The sequence below is a fragment of the Priapulus caudatus genome, unplaced genomic scaffold, assembly GCF_000485595.1.
Source record: "Priapulus caudatus unplaced genomic scaffold, Priapulus_caudatus-5.0.1 Scaffold117, whole genome shotgun sequence".
NCBI lineage: Eukaryota > Metazoa > Priapulida > Priapulimorpha > Priapulimorphida > Priapulidae > Priapulus > Priapulus caudatus.
The window spans coordinates 391,836-412,710 of record NW_014577178.1 but is presented as its reverse complement, the minus strand read 5'-3'; the positions used below and the strand labels follow the sequence as shown (position 1 = coordinate 412,710).

The 20,875-nt window shown below is 42.6% G+C and overlaps 2 protein-coding genes across 3 annotated transcripts in view; both read right to left on the bottom strand.

Moving 5' to 3' along the window:
* Positions 1–615: 615 nt before the first annotated feature.
* The window catches only part of LOC106805556, a 22,586-nt gene continuing 2,326 nt past the window's right edge, over positions 616–20,875 (bottom strand). Inside the window, exons 1-28 of one of the 2 annotated variants that reach the window (XM_014807200.1) lie at positions 17,501–17,793; positions 16,875–16,962; positions 15,937–16,154; positions 14,847–15,102; positions 14,359–14,627; positions 13,851–14,034; positions 13,640–13,750; positions 13,157–13,270; positions 12,730–12,935; positions 11,747–11,963; positions 11,329–11,484; positions 10,633–10,785; positions 10,287–10,454; positions 9,840–10,106; positions 9,319–9,588; positions 8,930–9,130; positions 8,515–8,641; positions 7,986–8,341; positions 7,637–7,789; positions 7,356–7,520; positions 6,769–7,038; positions 6,036–6,214; positions 5,258–5,579; positions 4,683–4,812; positions 4,275–4,414; positions 2,435–4,106; positions 1,941–2,027; positions 616–1,594 (exon numbers count right to left, since the gene is read on the bottom strand). In XM_014807200.1, the coding sequence (XP_014662686.1) occupies positions 1,510–1,594; positions 1,941–2,027; positions 2,435–4,106; positions 4,275–4,414; positions 4,683–4,812; positions 5,258–5,579; positions 6,036–6,214; positions 6,769–7,038; positions 7,356–7,520; positions 7,637–7,789; positions 7,986–8,341; positions 8,515–8,641; positions 8,930–9,130; positions 9,319–9,588; positions 9,840–10,106; positions 10,287–10,454; positions 10,633–10,785; positions 11,329–11,484; positions 11,747–11,963; positions 12,730–12,935; positions 13,157–13,270; positions 13,640–13,750; positions 13,851–14,034; positions 14,359–14,627; positions 14,847–15,102; positions 15,937–16,154; positions 16,875–16,926 (6,528 nt within the window). In that variant the 5' untranslated portion in view covers positions 16,927–16,962; positions 17,501–17,793 and the 3' untranslated portion in view covers positions 616–1,509. Of the gene's footprint in view, positions 1,595–1,940; positions 2,028–2,434; positions 4,107–4,274; positions 4,415–4,682; positions 4,813–5,257; positions 5,580–6,035; positions 6,215–6,768; positions 7,039–7,355; positions 7,521–7,636; positions 7,790–7,985; positions 8,342–8,514; positions 8,642–8,929; positions 9,131–9,318; positions 9,589–9,839; positions 10,107–10,286; positions 10,455–10,632; positions 10,786–11,328; positions 11,485–11,746; positions 11,964–12,729; positions 12,936–13,156; positions 13,271–13,639; positions 13,751–13,850; positions 14,035–14,358; positions 14,628–14,846; positions 15,103–15,936; positions 16,155–16,874; positions 16,963–17,500; positions 17,794–20,875 lie in introns of those variants that run through there. The other variant, XM_014807201.1, reaches the window with a different exon arrangement.
* On the bottom strand, positions 18,757–19,470 carry LOC106805542 (sperm-specific H1/protamine-like protein type 2). The gene has a single exon (XM_014807181.1). It carries the CDS (start codon positions 19,468–19,470, stop codon positions 18,853–18,855), a length of 618 nt encoding a protein of 205 aa, XP_014662667.1. The 3' UTR covers positions 18,757–18,852.

Here is a 20,875-nt window from a genome sequence, read left to right as displayed (position 1 = left end):
CACCCGTGTAGCCCACGCATTTACGTGACACACATATCTGAGGGGGACATACGGGGTTGTTACGTATCCGTTAGTGACATACAAATAACCCTTGCGAAAGCGCACAACGCCGTGGTTAGAGGAAAGAGGCGTACATCGTGGTTGAAATAGTACAACATCGCGTTTTAAGCAATTTCAACAATTTTACTCACAGGGGGCGACGGCAATTATGGAACGGGAATTGTCTCATATTGAATGGAGAAAGAGAGATCACCACACCAAACGACGCTCGTGTCTCAAAGACAATTTTTTCAAGCAAAGCGTATTCAAATTGACTAAACATGCTAGGAGATTGATCACACTAACTATATATATGTGGTAACGCGAATGATAACTGCGAATTCACGATTTTAATCGCAGTCGCGTTAGCACCGCTTTTACATTATCACTTTAATGATCCTTTTAAATCACCCACAATGTGATTTAATTTCATGGATTTGCAAAGATCTTACTGGTTCTTCTGGAAGAAAGCATATTCTAGTTTTATCGGTTACAGTCCTTTGTTATGTTGTGGTTTATTTTATAGCCATTGCTCGCCGCTACAGGGTTATAACTAAATATCAGACTAATTATGCATATTGCTTCATAATTTCTGGTTTTATTAATACATCGAGCATAAAACGAAAATATTACAACTTAAATTTATTCATCAAACCATTAAAACGTGTTTAATGGCGTGAATATAAAAATTCAACTTAATCTAATATGGATAAAACATGGTGATCTATGAAATATATGCATGCATTCAAATAGTTGGGGTGACGTAAATATATAATTGAATGTACACTGTTTAAAAAAAAAATTCATAGTTCGGGCTCAGTAAAATAACATCAAAACTTGCGTTACCAGCGCAAGCGCAGCTAACTGTACAACTGTAACACACTTAATACAACGAAGAAACAGATTGGTTATATTAAAATACGCCTTTCACAATCGTAGGACATTTGTTTTCTAGTCATTATTTTGTATACTCAGCTAGTTCCAAGTTTCAGTTTTTTGTTAAATACGCTGAACCAATAATTAATTTATCCTCACAATCCATCTGTCAATAAGGACAAATTCCAGAGATATATACACATACAAGTACTAGGCAAGAAAATCCGTTGTCACAAAATCAGCTCATAGCGTAACTACATCTAGTAAACCGATGAACAACTAGGCACGCAAATGTCAATAATGCTTCAATATGTTCACAATCATGGCGATCAGTTATATATATACACGACATTGCTTACGAAATGCTCTACGCAGAAGCAATTTATGGATTAGCTAATTACGTTCATGGGCGATGTAATACAGAATTATCGCTTCAGAAGTCGCTGAAGATACGATGATCTGTGCCTAGATAATACCTTCACACCGGTTCCTAGGCAAACATGATTTGCGAGCATCGTTTTAACAACTATTGTAGACCGAATAACTGCAGACTGTCATTCAGTATCATCGTGTGTGAATGAGAAGGTGACACATCTACACCATTCTGCGCATACACTGCCTCAGTGTCGGGTGATAGAAGTAATTCTTGCAGCAGCTTGGTCGGCAGAATCTCGATCGCCTGTGATCGAAAACAGAATTAAACGATAAGATCATTTTCAGCATTTAACGGTTTTTTTCCTTGCCTACATTGTCCACATATCAACGGGATAAACACTGAAGGCATGCACGCTCATGCGCACATACACAAGAGAACGCGCGCACTCGTGCTTATCGCGTTTAAAATCTCATTAATCGCGATTAAAAACCACTGTTCTGATTGACTGGAATTTAATCGCGCTTAAAATCTATTTTAATTGCGATTAAAAACCACTGTTCTGATTGGCTGGAATTCAATCGCGCTTAAAATACATTTTAAGCGCGATTAAAATAGGTGGGTTTTGGCGGTAATGGACTTTCATACTTACCAAGCTCCCTTATAGAGATCACAATCGCCATAAATACTCTGATAGCACGGCGCACTCTGACAGATAGTCTCCTCCATGGCCTCACCTCTGCAAAAAGAATAGTAGTAGTAGAAGAAAATATTACTAGTAGATATATATAGACAAGTTAAAATCAAGTTTGAATGGAAATGTGACAATGGGCTACGTTGTGCGTATGCAAAAATGACATAAATCGATGTAGCTAGTTACTCGACCATTGCCCACAAATTCATTGTATGAATAGCGAGGTTACGATAAAGCACTTTATCATTTACAATAAAAGTCGCCATAGTAATATATACACACACATACGCCCTCGCACGCACGCACGCACGCACGCACGCACGTACGCACGCACGCACGCACGCACACACACACACACACACACACACACACACACACACACACACACATATATATACATATAATATTCATATGTATAATGAAAAATATATAGTATTTATACTATAGCTTACAGGCAGTTATTGGTTGAGCACACCCGCGCGCGGGTCTTTTTGCCACAACCTCCGCATGGCGAGCAGTCCGACCACTCACTCCAGGTGCTCCACATGCCAAGCGGCCCATTGTACTCTACACGGCTCTCATCATATTCCTCATCCTTCTCGTCGTAATTGTTCGGGTGATTGTCAAATACAAATGCAGGGATTGGCGACGGATAGCTGACTATCTGTGATACATTACTGCGTAGTTCGTGTACGTCGGTTCGTCCCGCGGCAGCTTTCGTTTGCTGTTGGCTGTCTGTTTGCAGAATGACTGTCGGAACTCGCGCTATGTCCGTGTGAGGTAAATCGTCGTCAGGTAGCTGCGCCAAGCTGAGGCTAGGTCCTCGAACTGCGTCTTGGCGGCCGTTTCTTCCTTTCTGAACAAATACAGGTTGCGGGTAAGGCGACTGTTGTTGCAATTCTCTGAGTCTTTGAGCAAAACGTTGCTGCGCCCCAAGCTGTGGTAGACCTTGTGGCTGGTTAGCTAGGCGAGGAGGATTCTGGAGCGAAGTAGGAAATCCGGATGTCTGGCTTTGTGCTGGTATTCCCGGGAAAGGAATTTCTCTCGCTTGCCCCACAATCTGTTGTTTGCTGGTGAGGCCTTGCTGCTGCGGTCCACGTTGGGAGACCTGTCTTGATTGGTCTTCACCCTGCAGCTGATAAAATAGTTCTCGCGACAGCTGGCGACCTTGCTGTTGACGTTCTTGTGGTGATACTCGACCATTCTGTTCAGCTCTCTGTGGTTGGTTAGAGATACCTTGCGACTGCCGTCCTTGCTGCTGAAGTACCTGTTGCGGAGGTCCTTGTAGTGATACCCGACCCTCTAGTGGTTGACTGGGAAAGGTTTGCTGCTGTGATTCTTGCTGGGTGACCTGTCCTGATTGTCCTTCTGCTTGCTGTTGGTAAAACAATTCCCGCTGCGGTTGCTGTCCCTGCTGCACGGGTCTTTGCTGCGGACGTCCCTGTTGTGATACTACAGTCGATGGTGGTTGGCTGGGGAAGCTTTGCTGCTGTGGTCCTTGCTGTGAGACTTGCCTTGATCGCCCTTCTCCCTGTTGTTGATAAAATAATTCCTGTTGCAGTTGCCGTCCTTGCTGCAGAGGTACTTGCTGTGGAGGTCCTCGTTGTAGTGGCCCTTGTTGCAGTGGCCCTTGTTGCAGTGGCCCTTGTTGCAGTGGCCCTTGTTGCAGTGGTCCTTGTTGCAGTGGCCCTTGTTGTAGTGGTCCTTGTTGCAGTGACCCTTGTTGTAGTGGGCCTTGTTGCAGTGGTCCTTGTTGCAGTGGCCGTTGTTGAAGAGGCCCCTGTTGTGATACTAAAAGTTCTTGTCTGGCATCTTGTGGTTGGCTAGGAAGCCCTTGTTGCTGTGGTCCTTGCGATAGGATCTGTCTTATTGGTGGCTGATTTTGCTGGTTAATAAAAGCTGCCTGTTGAGGTCCTCGTCGCGAAGCTGACGCTTGATGCTTACTGCCTTGTCTCAGCAGTCCTTGAGCTAATCGATCTGGCTGTAGATTTATTGCCTGACTACGCAAATCTATTGGCTGCTGTGCATCGGTGGACTGCGCCGGTGTTGGCTGGCCGAAGAAGAATCCCAGCGGAAGATTATATCGACTATGTAGGTATGGTGACACTGGTGCTCTTGCCGCATCTGCCAAACACAATACAAAATGTTACTGTTATTTATGTAAACGATTAAGGCTAACGTGGTACAGTTTTACTGAGTCGATTTTCTATCACAGATCATCAGTGTGTTTACACAATTCGAACGTACGCTATGCACACTATGCGATTTGTACGCTGGTTACTAGTTACTTACAACGATGTATTTCGCAGCTTTTGCCAGTCCAAGGGAACAGACAACTACAGTTGTATTCTCCACGCGGCGCGGCGTTGCACAAACCGCTATGCTGACAGGGTTGGTTCAGACAAGGATCATCGGAGGCCCTCAGGTGGCAGCTGCAATAGGCGAATATACTCGTCATCGTTATGCTCCTGCGCTCGTGATAGTTTAGTACGTACAGTACTAGTGATGATAGAAAATGAAAATCGATAGATTGCGTATTTGTAGACGAAATTAAATTATTTACGTAGATGAGCCATTCATGATACCAAATAGATACTGAAATATGTATGACCTTGTAGTAAATAATGTAGCCTTGACTGAAGTATACGAGCGACGATAAGTGGGTTAATGGGGCCTTTGGGGATTATTATTGCTACTTACTACTCTCCGTTCCAGCCGGATTCGCACTCGCATGTGTATCCCACGAGGCCGCGCAGCGTCTCAACTCTGCAGTGTCCATGCTCGCATCGGTTGTCACATCCATCCGACTCACATCGGCTACCGAACCAGTCTGGTGGGAAAGCAAAACGTACATTGCAGAGTAAAACACATGAATTGCTATGCGAAGCACTAAAACATATGCATTGAAAGCACGTAATGTCTAGCTGCGCGGACACGTATTGTATGCTTGTGTGCACGCGCACATTGTGCGCCTGTAAACGCGCCTATGCGTCTGTATAAGCGCACGTACTGTGCACCTGTGCGGCTGTGCACACAAGTGCACGCGCAAGTGCGTGCATTCACAGCTGAAAATGTGCCCGATAACGTGCCTAGCGACACTGAACAATTTTAAAAACACGTGTTTTTGCTTTAGTTTTACAAATCTGCTTAGATTTCACGTAAGTGCCGATAATATTTCGTCAGGGTGCTTTACACTTGAAGGTGTAACGTCACAATATCATAACGATCGTGCGATACACACGTAATACGCGAGAGATTGGTCGCATGTTACGTACTATCAGGGCACTGGCAAACGTAGTCGCTGCCGGCGAGGTAGACACACTGGCCGCCGTTGAAGCAGGGGTTCTGCACACACGGATTGATCGGAGCGAACTGTTGTCGCGACTGTCGTCGGAACTCGCAGAACTCGCCCTGCGTGCCCGGCGGACACTCACACTCGGCGCCGTGCCGACCGATGTGACATATGCCGCCCTTCTGGCACGGCGACTGGAAGCAGGGGTTCGCCAAGCAGTCCATGCCGAGTTCGGTGAACTTGGACGTGTCGACGCACGGATTCACGAGCGTGCATTCATGCTTTCCGTTACACTCGCCCATCACCTGTTGGGTGGAAAGCGCCGGGTGTATTTTCATGTAGAAAGCGCGGGATTATTTACACATCGGAAACATTTTATACGGAAAATGCAAGATCTTTTTACATGGAGAGCGCAGGATTTTTCACATAGAAAGCGCGGGACGTTTTTTTTTATATAGAAAGCGCGGAGTTTTACAGAGAAAGCGCTGGATGTTCTTGTATTTAGACAGCGCAGGTTTTTTGCCATATTTTTTTTTCATTTTATATATAAATGGCGCCGGGTTTCTACACAGCCAACGATGGAATTTTGTAACGCGTTATTTTCAAAGCAATTTTTGTACATTTTTTTGTGAAAAATTATAAATAAATATAATAGCCGTCGATTTGTACTCGCATGTAAAGTAATAATTGGCGGCTTTCGGTGAGCTCCTACGACACCGCTTTACAGAAAATGGTATACCATACACTAAACGCTTACGTACCTGTGACGCCATTTCTTGCACATTACACACAGGCCCGTTGTATAAACTGTCGGAGCAGGATATATTCACCCAAGAGTACTTATATGCGTCTATCAACCGGAGAGAGTTGAGAGCCATGATTTCGTTAGGTTTGTCACACTTTAGATTTATCTCTTTGTCGCTGCAGTAGTATCCGCCCACTGAAAGAAATTCGTCCACGTTAACGTGATTTTGAGATGTTTCCGCCGCTGAACTAAATCCACTTTGTTGTGCTATTAATTATGCTGACTATTTTGGTCAAATTGAATGTAAAAAAAGACATTCTGCTATCGAGATAAACTGTTCCACCAGTAACAATATACACTGGTATAGAGTATATAGAGTCACTGAACTCATTATTCAACCAAGAACACCTATATTTGATACATGATAATAACATAGCCTCTCGTAATGACGTATAATTTGGAGGCTAAAATGACGGCGGTGAAGTGTCACTAGGTTAGATTTTATGGCTGTAGTTAGGAAAAAACCGTTCGCTACGAGTGAATGGTAACAGACTGGCACGGGCTGTAAACTATGCAGGGCATAACTACCAGAGTTGTATTGTGGCGAATACGGAGCGACTACAACAACAAATAATTTGGCGCGGTAAGTATAGATGGGTGTGTGGGCGGACATGTCAGAACTGCGTATAATAGAAGGTAATCAACAGGCACAACAGCACTCCCACGGGGGTGGGCACTCACTGACTCACCGAAGCTTCTGAACATGGGCTGCGCAATGCTGACGAATGGATAATTGGTCGTGTAGCGTAAACGCATGCTGAGTAGGTCGCAGCCGTAACCCTCGCGAAAGTCTACGCCGATGCAGACGGGGAAGTTGCGCTCCTGGCACTTGAGCACGCAGAAGTCGCGCGAGGTTGTGTTATAGTGCGCAATGACGACGCCGAAACCTTGATCGAATTCGGCGGGAGGCACCGGAATTGGCTGCTCCGTATTAACCCACACCGGGCTAAATCTGCGGTCTGCAACGAGTACAGAGTGAATATACACTTTCGGTAGACTTGCAGCGGATAAACGGACATAAATTTTACCGTTCAAAGTTCAGCTTGTGCTTTTGATGCAGTGTGTTTTTATCTGAATTTTAGTTGATGAATGTAACATTATATAATGTTTGGTCCATCGCGTTACGAGCACGTTTATAGCGGGGAAATAATTTAGCTGAATAGTTCTGTTAGCGACCCATGGTAATATTTACATCGTTCCCGAGAGTAATTTCCTCGCGGGTTGAGTTTAGCGGCGAGTACGCGAGGACAGTGCAGATTTGATGAGGTTTACTTACTGACGTAGCACTGAGCAACACTGAACGCTCCCTCCAAGGCGGCAGTCGTCAATGGTGGACATTCGCGACAGAAAGTCTGACCAGGGCGATTCTGGAAGTAGTGCTGCGGACAAGGCTGGCAAGGAGCAAGCCCGTTGTCAGAAAAGAAGCCAACACTGCAAGGAGCTGAAAGGGAGGAAATGAAAAGCAACAATTTATTACAGTATAACAGGCATGAGAATCATGAATATTGCGCGTATACTGCAGCACGAAATCCCTTTTTAACGGGATAGTTAACTTACGATAGCACTTAGCTGACCCAGGCCTATCGGCAAACATTCCACGTGGACATGCTAGGCACTGGATTCCTCCAGGTACAGGCAGGAATGTTTCTAAGGGGCATCTCCTACATGGCTTCTGACCCGTATGCGAGAAATGTCCTGGAGGACATCTTCCTAAAAACCGAAAGGAAAAGATTAGTCAGACGTGATAGATTAATTACCACCACCATTATCATCTTAAAAACGCATTGAAATGCAAATATTTTCTAACAGTTAGGATATCGCATAATTAATTCAGTTATTTAATGTTGCTTCTGTCCATATTATACAAACGTAATAGCTACACAAACAAAATCTTTTTAGTACATACTGTCTTCTGGTTCTCTTTCCTCTTCTTCCTCTTCTTCTTCTTCTTCTTCTTCTTCTTCCTCTTCATTCTTATTGTCCCGGTCAGCATTACGATTGCTATTACGACCAGAGTTTTGCTCAGCGTCACGGGTTCCCTTTTCTTCCGTAAAAATGACATTTTTAGGGCTGAGAGAACGACCGGCGTCTTGCAATCGATCGCGTGTTTTTCCTGCTGCGTTTCCTCTAGCCGCTGTCTCGCATGTGTCGCCTTCCCAGCCCTTCGTGCAATAACACACATATCGTGCTAGAGGGCGTCCCTCGCAACTTCCCCCATGTTTGCAGGGATTATTGGCGCACATGTCAACGTTTTGGTCGCAACTGGAAAGAACACGCAAATATTAATGATAATGATAATAATAATAATAATAATAATAATAATACGTGAGCAAAATATGGCACTCCGTCTATATTTTAACAGTTACAACCAGGATTCACGTGAGCGGTTAGTGAAGTGCTGCCAGCGATATATGTAAATCGAGGCATTCACTTACAATTCTCCGATGAAGCCGTCCTGACATTCGCAGATGTAGCCATCGTCTTTGCTGATGCAGCTGCCGAACGCACAATCATGTTCGGCACAATAGTCGACGTGGTTCTCGCAATGTTCGCCATCATGTCCTGCGTAAATATTGCGCAATGATGAAAATGCTTATTATTCTAGTGAAATGTATCATAAATAGCTTTAGCGTTTGTGCGCACGTGCCGAATCTAAATTTTAGCCGTTTACTACGCCGTGTTGTTTATATAGCACTGATAAAGTTCACTTCCGTATTTTTATGCACACATTATAGTTTCACACTGATAATATTTAGTTTCCTCTTTTTTCCATAACACATTCTCGTTTCACTGCCTCGTAGCAGAGTGACAGATGCGCGCGTTTTATTACCATATACTGTCGCCACCTACCGGGCTTGCATTCGCAGACGTACTCGTCTTCGTTAAGAATAATGCAGAATCCACTGTCGCCACAAGGATTTCTGATACAAATGTCTGTTTCGTATTGACATTCGTTTCCACCAAAACCTTCAGTACATTCGCAATAACCTTCGTGGTTGCCTGGGTAGCAGGACCCTCCATTCTGACAGACGTGATCATGGCATGGATCAGCTGTAATAGAGAAACGGGCATCATCTCGATCAGTGATGTCATCAAACATATTTGACTACGGTACAGATATTCGGACGAGGAATAACAAATTATAACGTACAGTGTATACGAGGTGAGCATGATTAATTATTATTTATACGAGTTAAAACGATTACAGGGTTAATTTAAATATGCATAAAAAATCTTACCAACACAATCCATGGCAATTTCCGCGTACATCGTCGTGTCCTGGCAAGGGTTCTCGAAAGTACAGCTTCGCTCGCCTACGCAGTTAGCTCGTATAGCATCGACGATTTCTCCGACATGACATGCATCGCCTCTGTACCTCTTCGCTTCGCAAACATTCGCCCACGAGTACTCGCTTATGTTGACGAATCTCACTTGATGTAGCGACAAGACCTCATTGGAGTTACTGCACTGCAGATTTACCTCACCCTTGGAGCAGAAGTAGCCTCCATCTACAGTGAAACGGTTATTAGAGATACTAATCTTTAAAAAAAAAATATATTGAGATTTTTGTGCTATTGGGGAACGTAAAATCACTGTAGTCTAATTTTATTATTTTATTATTTTTTTAATATGTTTCACGACCTACATAGCGCCTCGGTACATCGGGAGCTAAGCTGCTATAAAACGAACTTTGTTTATGATAAATTCCTACATATTAGCTCCAATATAATTCCACCGTGAAAAAACACTGTCAACGTACCAAAGTTACGGAGTACAGGCTCGTTCGATTTGTACAAGTGATCATCTGTATATAGCAGACGCATGCTTAGGAGATCGCATCCATATCCGGGCTTGAAGTCAACACCGACGCATATCGGGAAATCCCTCTCTTGGCATCGCAGGCGGCAGAAATCGAGTGAGCTAGTGGTGTAGTGCTGCATCACCACGCCGAACCCGTTGTCTCCTTTAAGAGGTGGCACCTCGCTTGTTGGATCCGGGTTGGCCCACAAGTCGTTGAAATTGCCATCTGTAAATGAAAGCGATGGTTTCATTTAAACCTCACAGTGCTGGAGAAGTACAGTCGTGTATCTTATATATATATATATATATATATATATATATATATATATAATTATATATAATGAAATCTGACGAGAGCCAACGATGTTTCAGTCGGGATCATGATAGTTCGAAACAATTGACGTACCCATGAAACACTGTGCGATGCTAAACGAGGCAGTCCTGCCCGATGTCGTTGTTAGATGGGGGCATTCCTTGCACACACCGCTACCAGCAATGTTCTGGTAGAAGTTAGGTGGGCATGGCTTACAGGGCTCCAGCCCGGACTCGGAGTAATATCCAGAATTGCACGGCACTGTAGAGATAACATGGTGAACAAGGTCCGTTAATATTAATTATTATTGATATTGATGACTACTAAATAAAAAAACGCGTTATTTGTATGAATATTTACACACTTGTTCCCAGTTCCTTGTTTCGATTAACGCGGAAAAAAACTAATGCTAAACAAGTGCAAAATAAATACCACTTACACGCGCACTTAGATGATCCCGTTGTAGCTGTGTAGGTACGGGTAGGGCATTTCAAACATTCAGTTGATCCGTGCAACGGAGCGTAATTGTGAATCGGGCATGGTAGGCAGATTGGCATGCCGTTATCCGAATATGTACCAGGTTCGCAGAGCTCTAAAAGAGCGAAACATTTGTTGAAGTACATAATGGTCATTGGCAAACCGTTACGTTTTTTCATAAAACGTACGAACAAGTCACTATCACACGGCATTTCAAACAGTGAAATATAAACTCTTTTATTGCATACATTATTTTATCTTTAATTAAATTAACAAGAATACTAACAATGACGTTCTATGCCATTTCAAACATGTTCGACATCCGAAGCATGATAGCCAATGGAATGCCGATAGCCAATGGGAGACTACGTGCACTATTTCGATGGGTCGGCGTGATGCGCATGTGCGGTTTTGCCATATTAAGCAAAATAGCGCGTGATTTTGATTCACCGTTATCGATCAACGATAAAAGTAACGCGATTTCCCTTGTTTAAGTGGCGCAGTAGAGCGCACAGAACGTAATGTCGAAAAGTGGTCACTTTATTACGTAAGACAGTAAACCCGAGATTTGAAGTTCAGATAGTGGACAAAATTTCACGAATATGAATTACATGGGCTTTCACAAAAGAGTATTGAAAATAATATCTAGACAACGTACGTATGCAGTCATTCACGTTAGTGCTGCCCTCTGTGAACGTGTAGGTGCCACCGCTGCATTTCTTGCACGTGGTCTGCTTTGCCTCATCTTGGTATGTTCCACGAGGGCATTTGACACACGCAGTAGAGCTCATGAATGTACCCGTCTTACAGTTACCTTCATAAAAATAAATAAACATACATTACTAATATATGTACGCAATGGTATGAGTTGCATCAGCACTAGCGAGTGCTATACGAAAGTAAACTTTTGTGCTATTCTGAACATTTTGAATGCTGATCATATACTTGTAAATATTATTAAAACATCATGACTGAGTTCGCGTGACGTTATCGCTCGCGAACATAGTAATGTGTGACGCGAATTGTGCGCTTTCGCAGCCTAATACGCTACTACATATCACACACAACAAAATTACAGTCAGTGCAGGTTCCCACAGGCACGACGTCTCCACTCCTCAGCTGTAGATCCTTCCTGGCAAAGTAGGCCTCTCCGGGAAAGATGGCCGGGCAGCGAGTGTTGAGTTCGGGGATGGTTACACGTGTCGTCCTCGGCAGCGCGTCAATAAGCGTGTCAAAGCAGTCGTCGAGCTGCGTGAGTCTCGACCGTAGGTCAAACGTGTAGTAAAACAACACCTGCAATAACACCGATATCAGTGGCGTACCCAGGATTTTTAACAGGGTGGGGGGGAAAACAGCAAACTGCGCAAAATAGTGGATAACTTAATATGTTAATGGTTCTTCCACCTCCCTCTCCACACCCTCTCAGCTCTGCTATCATTGTTTTGGGCGTCATGCAAAAAGGCGACATTTTTGTTCGGTGTTCTCTGCTCCCAAGATATGTAACTGTTCAGTGACGGATCCAGGATTCCAAGGAGGTGGGGTGAAAACAGGCGGGGGATAATGGGGGTCCACCCTCAGAAAATTTTGAAAATGTAAATTGCAGGAGATGGTATTTGAGGCACTTTTGAGTACATGTACAGCCTTCATTCTGACTACGACAATTCTCATTTTAGTAGTACAATTCTCATTTTTGTATTTTTGTTTACTTTCGGAACAACAAGGGGGACCATGGCCCCCTTTGCCCCCCCCCCATAACTACACCACTGACCGATATATATCTATATATCAATAACGATACTGTGTATCAGTTGTATATACTTCAGGTGTATATCCCCGCGCAGAAATGTTCAATGAAGACATGAACGTATAACCCACCAATAATGAATCAATTGAACTAATAATTAATCCATTGAATGGATTTATTTATTTCGTTAGACATTATTCTCTTCCTTGGAGATTAAAGGAAATGACATCATTTTGATTATATGTAACAGACGTGTCTAATCATAAGCAGATCGGGTATGCAGAATAGGTTTAATATTTGCGAGTTAAAACATACCTCTGTACTCGATATCTTTTTCACGTCGAGTGCGCGCCATGTCACACCGATGCCAGAACCGCATAAGCCGTTCAGTTCTGAGGTTACTGTGCCGTTGAGCGCCACCATGTACCGGTTGTATATGTTCGCACACCGCTGCCTGATCCTAGACCCAGAGGTGTATCTAAGGGTGCCCTTAATCTCGTTGTCACTGTGCGGGATGGCATCTAGATAAACAAAGTATTTTACCTTAGTCAATATAATTTCTTTATGACATATGTTATATATATATATATATATATATATATATATATATATATATATATTAACGTGTGCGTGCGTGCGTGGGTAGGCGAATGCACGGGCATGGGTGCGCATATAGCCGAAAAATCATGTTTAGGCAATCATTAATTAGTATTTCGACCCTTCATAGGGCAATGTGTGTTACCATGAACATTGCATGTAGGTCCAGACCAGCCAGCCTGACAGGAGCAGATGAAGCCACCGACAGCATCCCGGCATGTTCCGTGCCCGCATGGGTTAGGAGTGCAGTCGTCAATATCTGAGGTATATCAAAAACAAAGAAGTTAACATTTACCCATGCGACCTGTTGTATCTATGATATACGTTGCCTGAAATTCTCACCAGGAACTCTATTTTCGCGTCTGCTAATACGGCACCTACATTAATTTGATAAAATAATTACATTTAAACAACAATATTTATGTTGACAAATTAATTATTTAAGATTTCTTTGATGAGAGTAAAGTGAAATCCGAATGTCAATATGTGAAGTATACCACTATTCTGAGCTCGAAGAAGTAATGATAATAAATTAACAAAAATAATAATAATAACAATGATGGTAATAATAATAATAATAATAATAATAATAATAATAATAATGCATGTACTATATAACGGTACTTACTAGTATTACAGCTATGGCCCTCCCATCCAGGGTCGCAGATGCACTCGTAAGAGTTTATACGGTCAATACATTTTCCATGTTCACATGGATTTGACTGACAGCTATCCACATCTACAAAACAAATATTAGGACAAACAATCAGTACACAAAACGACAAAAATAACTGCGATAATTTGATGTATTACCGAAATTTCGTTTCACAGTTAATTACCTGTAAACTCCGTGTGGAAGGAATTGCGTGTAGGTAGGAGTGGTGGGCACCGCCCTGCGATCGTTGGAATGACGATGTTCGTGATCGACGGTAGTTCCTTTAACAAGACGTCGGCGCAATCCTGGATGGACTGAGATTCGTCCACGGACTCGTGGTCGAGCACAATCGTGTAGATAAGCTCCACCTGGTGACGGAGAATATCGTACTATTAACCCGAAATTACAAGAAGTTCAATGATATGCAAATATTTCAACGCGTAAAATAGTTTTAAATGGTAAAGCCAGCGTGAGAGTTTTACTCGTCATTGTTATATACATGACATGACCTGCATTAACGCTCTCAACTTAATCTGGAATTGAGATCACGCTTTTATAGCGGTAAATAATAAGTTATAGGCGCGCTTATAAGCCTCGGGCTGCGAGTGCATTTGGTTCCATGAGACTCGGTATTATTCTGCTGCCGTCGTCATAATAATTTCTTTATTGCGATAAACAAGGTTAATATACACCTGCTTCGATGAGCGCTTTTCTGCTTCCAGGTCAGCGAAGATAACGGTATCCAAATGGGTATGACAAGCCTGCGTAAGCTGCGTGGTAATGGTCCTGTTGTTCGATCCAATGACGTTCCTGTACACATCCAGGCAAGCGTGGGGCACGTCTTTCTCCGACCGGTACGTCACGGTACCAATCATTTTGAATGAGGGACCTTCGCTGGTCACGGCAAAAGCTTTCAATGCCGGTTTGTCGGGGATTGGGGGAGGAGCACTCAGCTTCAGGTCTGAATGAACAAAGGACACAGTGGCGAGGCTGTTATTCCGCAGTGTTTGCATTTATACACATGAATCTACTAAGTAACCGCTGTAATTTTTTTATCGAACAAGACTTGTCAATACAGGTTTTGGGTCTATGCACACGGACAGCAGGAATCAGTCTTACGCGGTATAAATTGCGTCACGCGTGATAGCCCAGCCCGCCCGTGACCTGTGCGAACATTTACCTGGATGTGGAGCATCTTGAATGATCAAGATGTCACTTTGTGCTTGTTCACTGTCCGGGCCTGTATCCGTACCCCAGCTAAAGTGGTTGTCCGTCGGCACAACACTAGGACAGCCCCTGCCAAGGTCTGGGATACCGTTACTGGTGATGGCGGGAAGAATGTTGGCGATGCTGTTCGCACAAGACTCTAACAGGTCAAGTGGACCTGGCGCCGGGCCGCTCTCATCATTCAGATAGATAATGTATTTGAAGAGTAGCTACAACACAAGAGATATGTACCATATCAAAAATATATCACTGCTACTACATATATTAGTGATCGTTTTTTGATTATTATACAACGCCCCAGTGACGTGATAATCACATCGCCACATAAGTGTGATTAATGAAAAATATATCACGAGTATCATCCGTGAAGCGTCCCGCTGAGCAGAACAGCATTCGTCTATGTACACGTAGGTAACAATTGAATAACAGCGTGCGCACTAGGCCAATGCTCGACTATTTCGGGAGGTTCGTTTGACACACCTAGCTCTGTCGGCTATGTGTTCTCATTGTATCTGTCTCCGTCGCACGCAGGTAATGTATCGGCCGAAGCAGCGACTTGTGATTAGTTAACTTTGCACCTGCGTAACCTCCTGTAGGTCGCCCAGATTAGCGTTTCGCGCTGCTCACCCTACCCGTCATTGTTTGTGTCGTGCCACGCATGTCCATTCGCGCGATGAATCAACACGGAAGTCGGGCACTCGCGGCGCATCAGATCACTCACCGACACCCGCACGCAAGCTCACTACGAGCCGTTTTACCTCGCGTCGCAACAATACATTATGTATTTATTGCAGGAACTGGTCAGAATCTGAACACCAAGCAAATATCCGACACGAGTACCTAAACTTTGTTTGCGTTCGAACGGAGCGATGGTCCTTGTAGCCGATAAAGGGCCATTGTTAACGAGTAATCATGATATGAACTTGTTTTCATATTTTGCAGCACAGTGACGATAATACACGGATCAGACCATGACCGTACGTGCCATGTGCTTATACAAATATAAATAAGAGATACTTGCTGATTAATTAATCCCATTATACCTGGTTGGCCGATATTTTCTTTACATCGAGTGCCGCCCACGTGACTCTCATGTCTGAAGATACCTGAGCGCACCCCTGCCCCAGGATTCTGGAGAGTGTGTTGTTCTGTGCTGTCATCGCTGTGTGATACCTCTCGATGCACTCTTGCGCAAAGGAACCCGCTTTCGGTTGGTACATAATTCTTCCCGTTACTTCCCATGGTAGCAGTGCATGCACGCCTTGATAACATCAACAATACATATAATTAATAAATGCATAAAAAACAGTTTTGTTATATTGCATGAGTAAATCTCTATATATTCTATTATATGTTTTAGTGATCTACTTCTTCGTCTGAGAGTTAATTGTGGACATCAGAACTGTAGGGTCTTGCGAATGCGAAAGGAAAAAGCCTAGCGCAGACCTGCGATTTTTTCATGCAACTTGATAGCGATTCGTGAATCGCTGTAAAAAAAATTGCTGTAAAATCGCTACGTCTGCGGGAATGTGCAACTGCAACCCGTATGGATTCTGGTCGCTTGCGAGCTTTAAAAATATAACGTTAGAAACATTCTGACTACAAATGTGCGATTTTATAATACTACATGTACTTTGGTGTGTAAAATCAGCATAAAAAGGGGGTTTATGACCCCGCTGCTTTCCACTTCTTGCGAATCTCCATCTGTCGCTTGTAGGAAATGTACATTCGTTGTGAACAATATAATTTCATTTGAAAAAATGAGGGAAAAACCAAACAGTTTATAGTTGTGTAACTAACGTACACATAGTAAAATTAGCACTGCTGTTGTGTACTACCAAACTGAGGTGTGCATGTTGCAATTACACGCTACAGGCATCGAGGTCAAGAGTTGAGCTAAACCTAAACAGAAAATGTTCACAGTACTTTATGGTATTCACTTCCTGACTCTGGTAATCATCAAAGATTGCCGTTTACTTACTCGAGCAACAGCAGCCAACCAGTAACAATGCATATGCTATGACCACCCTCATTGTGTTTTTTCTCGCTGATTGTATTGTTGTATATATCTGAAATTAAACAAATACATATATATACGCATTTATTAGCACATAACATTATTACCCACCACAAGTTAGCGATTGCGTTCGTTTATATTCAAATAAAATATCGCATAAAACTAGTTGAAACGTAAAATGGACAGTACATTTACAAATGATAAAAGACTTTATCAATCGGTTAACGTCGGTGTCACGGGGTTTCACCATACTTCATATCGTCTACCAAATTGAACTGTCACGCATAGATTTATGAAATCGTTCATTATAATTTTTCGCTGGTTAGTTATTTATGTATTTGTGTAACAATTGCAATGTCGTGATGAAAGTCTATGCCAAGTTATTTCGCACATGCAACGTAGGTAAATCAGTAGCGTTTGTTGTAGAAGTATCTATTCAGCGGTCTGTTTGAGGAAGATTTCAGCTAAATCGCCTTGTCTTGTACCAACTAAATATAATATGATATAATCAAGAATATATTATACGTGCTGTTGTCTTACGCATACAACGAAATGCAGCCTAATATAGAAATAGGTTTAACCAATCTTACCGTCAATCCTCTCACAGACACGCAGCCACCAACTAGCTGAACTCAACAATGAAACAACTCCAATTTTTGTTCCCAGTTTATATTCCTACGCACAGTAAGTTTACTGCTCACGATAAACACTGTTTCGGTAAATAATAATACTAATGTGGCATATCAGAGGCTAGAGCCATGCAGCGTCATCTGATACACAACAATTTAACACAATAATAACATGGGCTCAACGTAGTAAGAGTGTCGCGCGCGACCTGCACACACAACCAACGTTGCAAGCATCTGAAAACGACAGCACGTTGCGCATTCTTTAATAGTTGTCAACTTCCGGTTGGTCGCTCTAGATTTCACTTATATGTCTAGTGGTTATATTTTCCGTACCATCAGGTGCGGCATTTCACAGCCTTTGTTCACCTGCCTCCCGGGCAAAGGTAACAACATGTGCGTTGTAAGGCGGTGATAGCGCGTGGTAGCGTCGTACCAGGGACCAGAAGCAGAGAACGCCGGCAAAACTGACGTCATTGCTCCAATAACCGACTGACCGATATCGGCGGTGCGCGCAGTGTAGCCGCTATGGCAGAACGGTACGTACTGGGTATAGTTACGGTACAAAAGATAATTATGTCATACAATCTCCGCATGTGAGCTGAGATCCTTTTGGAACCTTGCACGTACGGGCACGATAAAATGGAAACGGCTAGTTAGAAAGTGTAGTGATCCGCAGCAAAAATTTGAAGCAAGAGTGAAAGTAAAATTGAAACGTTTCAGATTTAGATTAGATTAGATAACGATTGAAAACAAATTTTGAGCTTTACATTAAGCACAATTAATTACATTTGATCGTAACTGCAACGTTTGATTGATACAATTTACCCTTCCCTCAACGAATACTGACTCTGGCCTATTATGAACTTATTCAGTTATTGACTAATTAATGACATAGAAAATTGTAGTCACTAATAATAATTATACAATGGCGGACAAAATACTTGCAACATAATATAACATTTAATAAACGCAGTGGCTGGAGGTACGGGTTAGGGGTTAGGGTTCTAGCTCATCTAAACTCTCAAATCGTGAATTTACTTCCCAAGGCGTTATTTAGAAATCTGGCGCCACACGCCGCCATCTTTGTCTCGTTAAGTATGAAAGCTAATGGACTGCCGTACCTCCAGCTTCAAGACATTAAGATACGGCTGTCGTACCCGTAGCCACAGCGTTTAATAATAGAAATCGTGTGATATTACACACCTACTTTAACCTTTCCTAGTATCTAATAAGTGCAAATTCAGAAATTATTCCTGGGAGGAATTGGTGGCCCTGATAAGGGCCGGTTGGTTATTGAAATAGGCCTCCACAGACTACTTCTTCGCAGTCTTCTTTGCCTTGGGCTTCTTGGCTGCAGCAGACTTGGACTTTTTTGTCACTGGCTTCTTTGCTTTTGGCTTAGTGGCCTTCTTCACAGGTTTCTTTGCTTTCTTGGGACTCGCTTTCTTGGTAGTTTTCTTTACCTTCTTTGGAGACTTGGCAGCTTTCTTTGCTCTGGGCTTTTTTGCCTTCTTTTGTGTTGCGGCTTTCTTTGCCCTAGGCTTCTTTGCCTTCTTTGGTGCTGCCTTCTTGGCCTTTGGCTTGGGTACAGGCTTAGCGGCTCGGAATCGGCCAATTGCTCCAATTGCAGTTGAACCCTTCGGGCGGGCGATAGCTCCTTTTTCAAGTCCAGCCTTGAAAGCGCGACGTAGCATGCCACCTACGCGGTTGGCGTCCACCTTATAGGTAGCCAAGATATACCTGCGGATAGCTTGAGCTGAAGATCCTCTTGGGTTCTTTAGTTGACGAATTGCAGCTACAACCATATCAAGAGTCGTTGGGTGCGTAGCTTTCTTTGCCTTGGACCCCGATCGTCTTCTCTTCTTCACTACCTTTTTCGGCGAACCTTTTACAGGCGATGCCCTTTTAGGGGATCCTTGACTTGCAGCCATAGTTATTTAAATGTAGTATACTTTCTCAAAACTAACTACAATGACAATACGATGCGAAATGCGTACAGGCTATATATTGCCGAAGCACGGACGTGAGGGAAAACTCGGGGATTCCAAACCACGTCTACTCGCTGAAGGCACGCAGGAAAGAAAATGTTGTGTTTGTTCTTAGATTTTGGATTGAAATTACTCCAAATACGTTTGGGAGAATATGAAGTAGGTTTAACATTTAGTTAGAGGGTAATCCAACCGTCTGATTTATGTTTCACTTATAGAAAAAGTGTGTAATAGAATTTAGCTACGAAGGTAAAATGATAACTAACCAAAAATTTCATTTAAAAATTAACGCATCACTTGCTGAAAAAGACTATTATTTTGAACAAACTTGGTCTTATTTTCATGAATAATAGCTTATATGACGAGCATATATTATCACGTTTAATTTTAAAACCATTTAGCGGAGAATTCATTATAAGTTTAGGCATATGAAAGCTTTCAATAATAGTTCACAAATACATCCACGCAGCGAAGCTGCCATGCCGCTCCTAATAGCTAACTTAATTTTATATTGTTATGTTTCTCCGTTATGACCCGGAGCAAAGTATTGATATCGTGATTGACTGGAATGACAAGAAAATTGTATGATTCATCAATTAACATCACGTTTATGTTTACGACAGGCAAACTAGCGATATCTGGCCGGGAAGTGTGTGACGTAATTTTTTACTAATGCTGCAGCATAAAAAACACATTATCATGTACAAACAAACTACGATGAAATGAATGAGTTACAACTGATATGCAACTTACAATTATAATACTTATTACTCTGTTATGAAGTAGGTCCCTAGCTAATATACTGATCATGTGTATTAGTACGGAAAGGATATGCGCATTGTAACTGTTAGTTTTAAGTTAGGATACACTGTTATAAGAATAACCACATATATATGGTTATTAGTGTCGGCATTTAAATTCCCGGATTTCCTTCACGGTTTTTATCTATACCACCGCGCAGTACAGTTTCCCTGGACTACGTGGGTTAATATATTCCCTTCCACTTCCTTGTTTCAACAACAGACGTACTATTACTCCGAAGTATCTATTATCTAGCAATGAATTACAGGGGTGCGAAACTCGTATAACACCCGGTGAAAATCCTTTATGCATAAACCTGTTGCGCAGAGGAAGTGTATTAGAAATGAGGTAAGCGGCGGAGTAACATATGTCATACACTTACTATAGTAGCAGTACGTTCTATTATACAACTCTAAATAACCACGAAAACGATAGTTGCCTGACGCATTTAAACACGATTTTTCGTATTATAAAGATTAAATAACCAAAGAAACACACACACACACACACACACACACACACACACACACACACACACACACACACA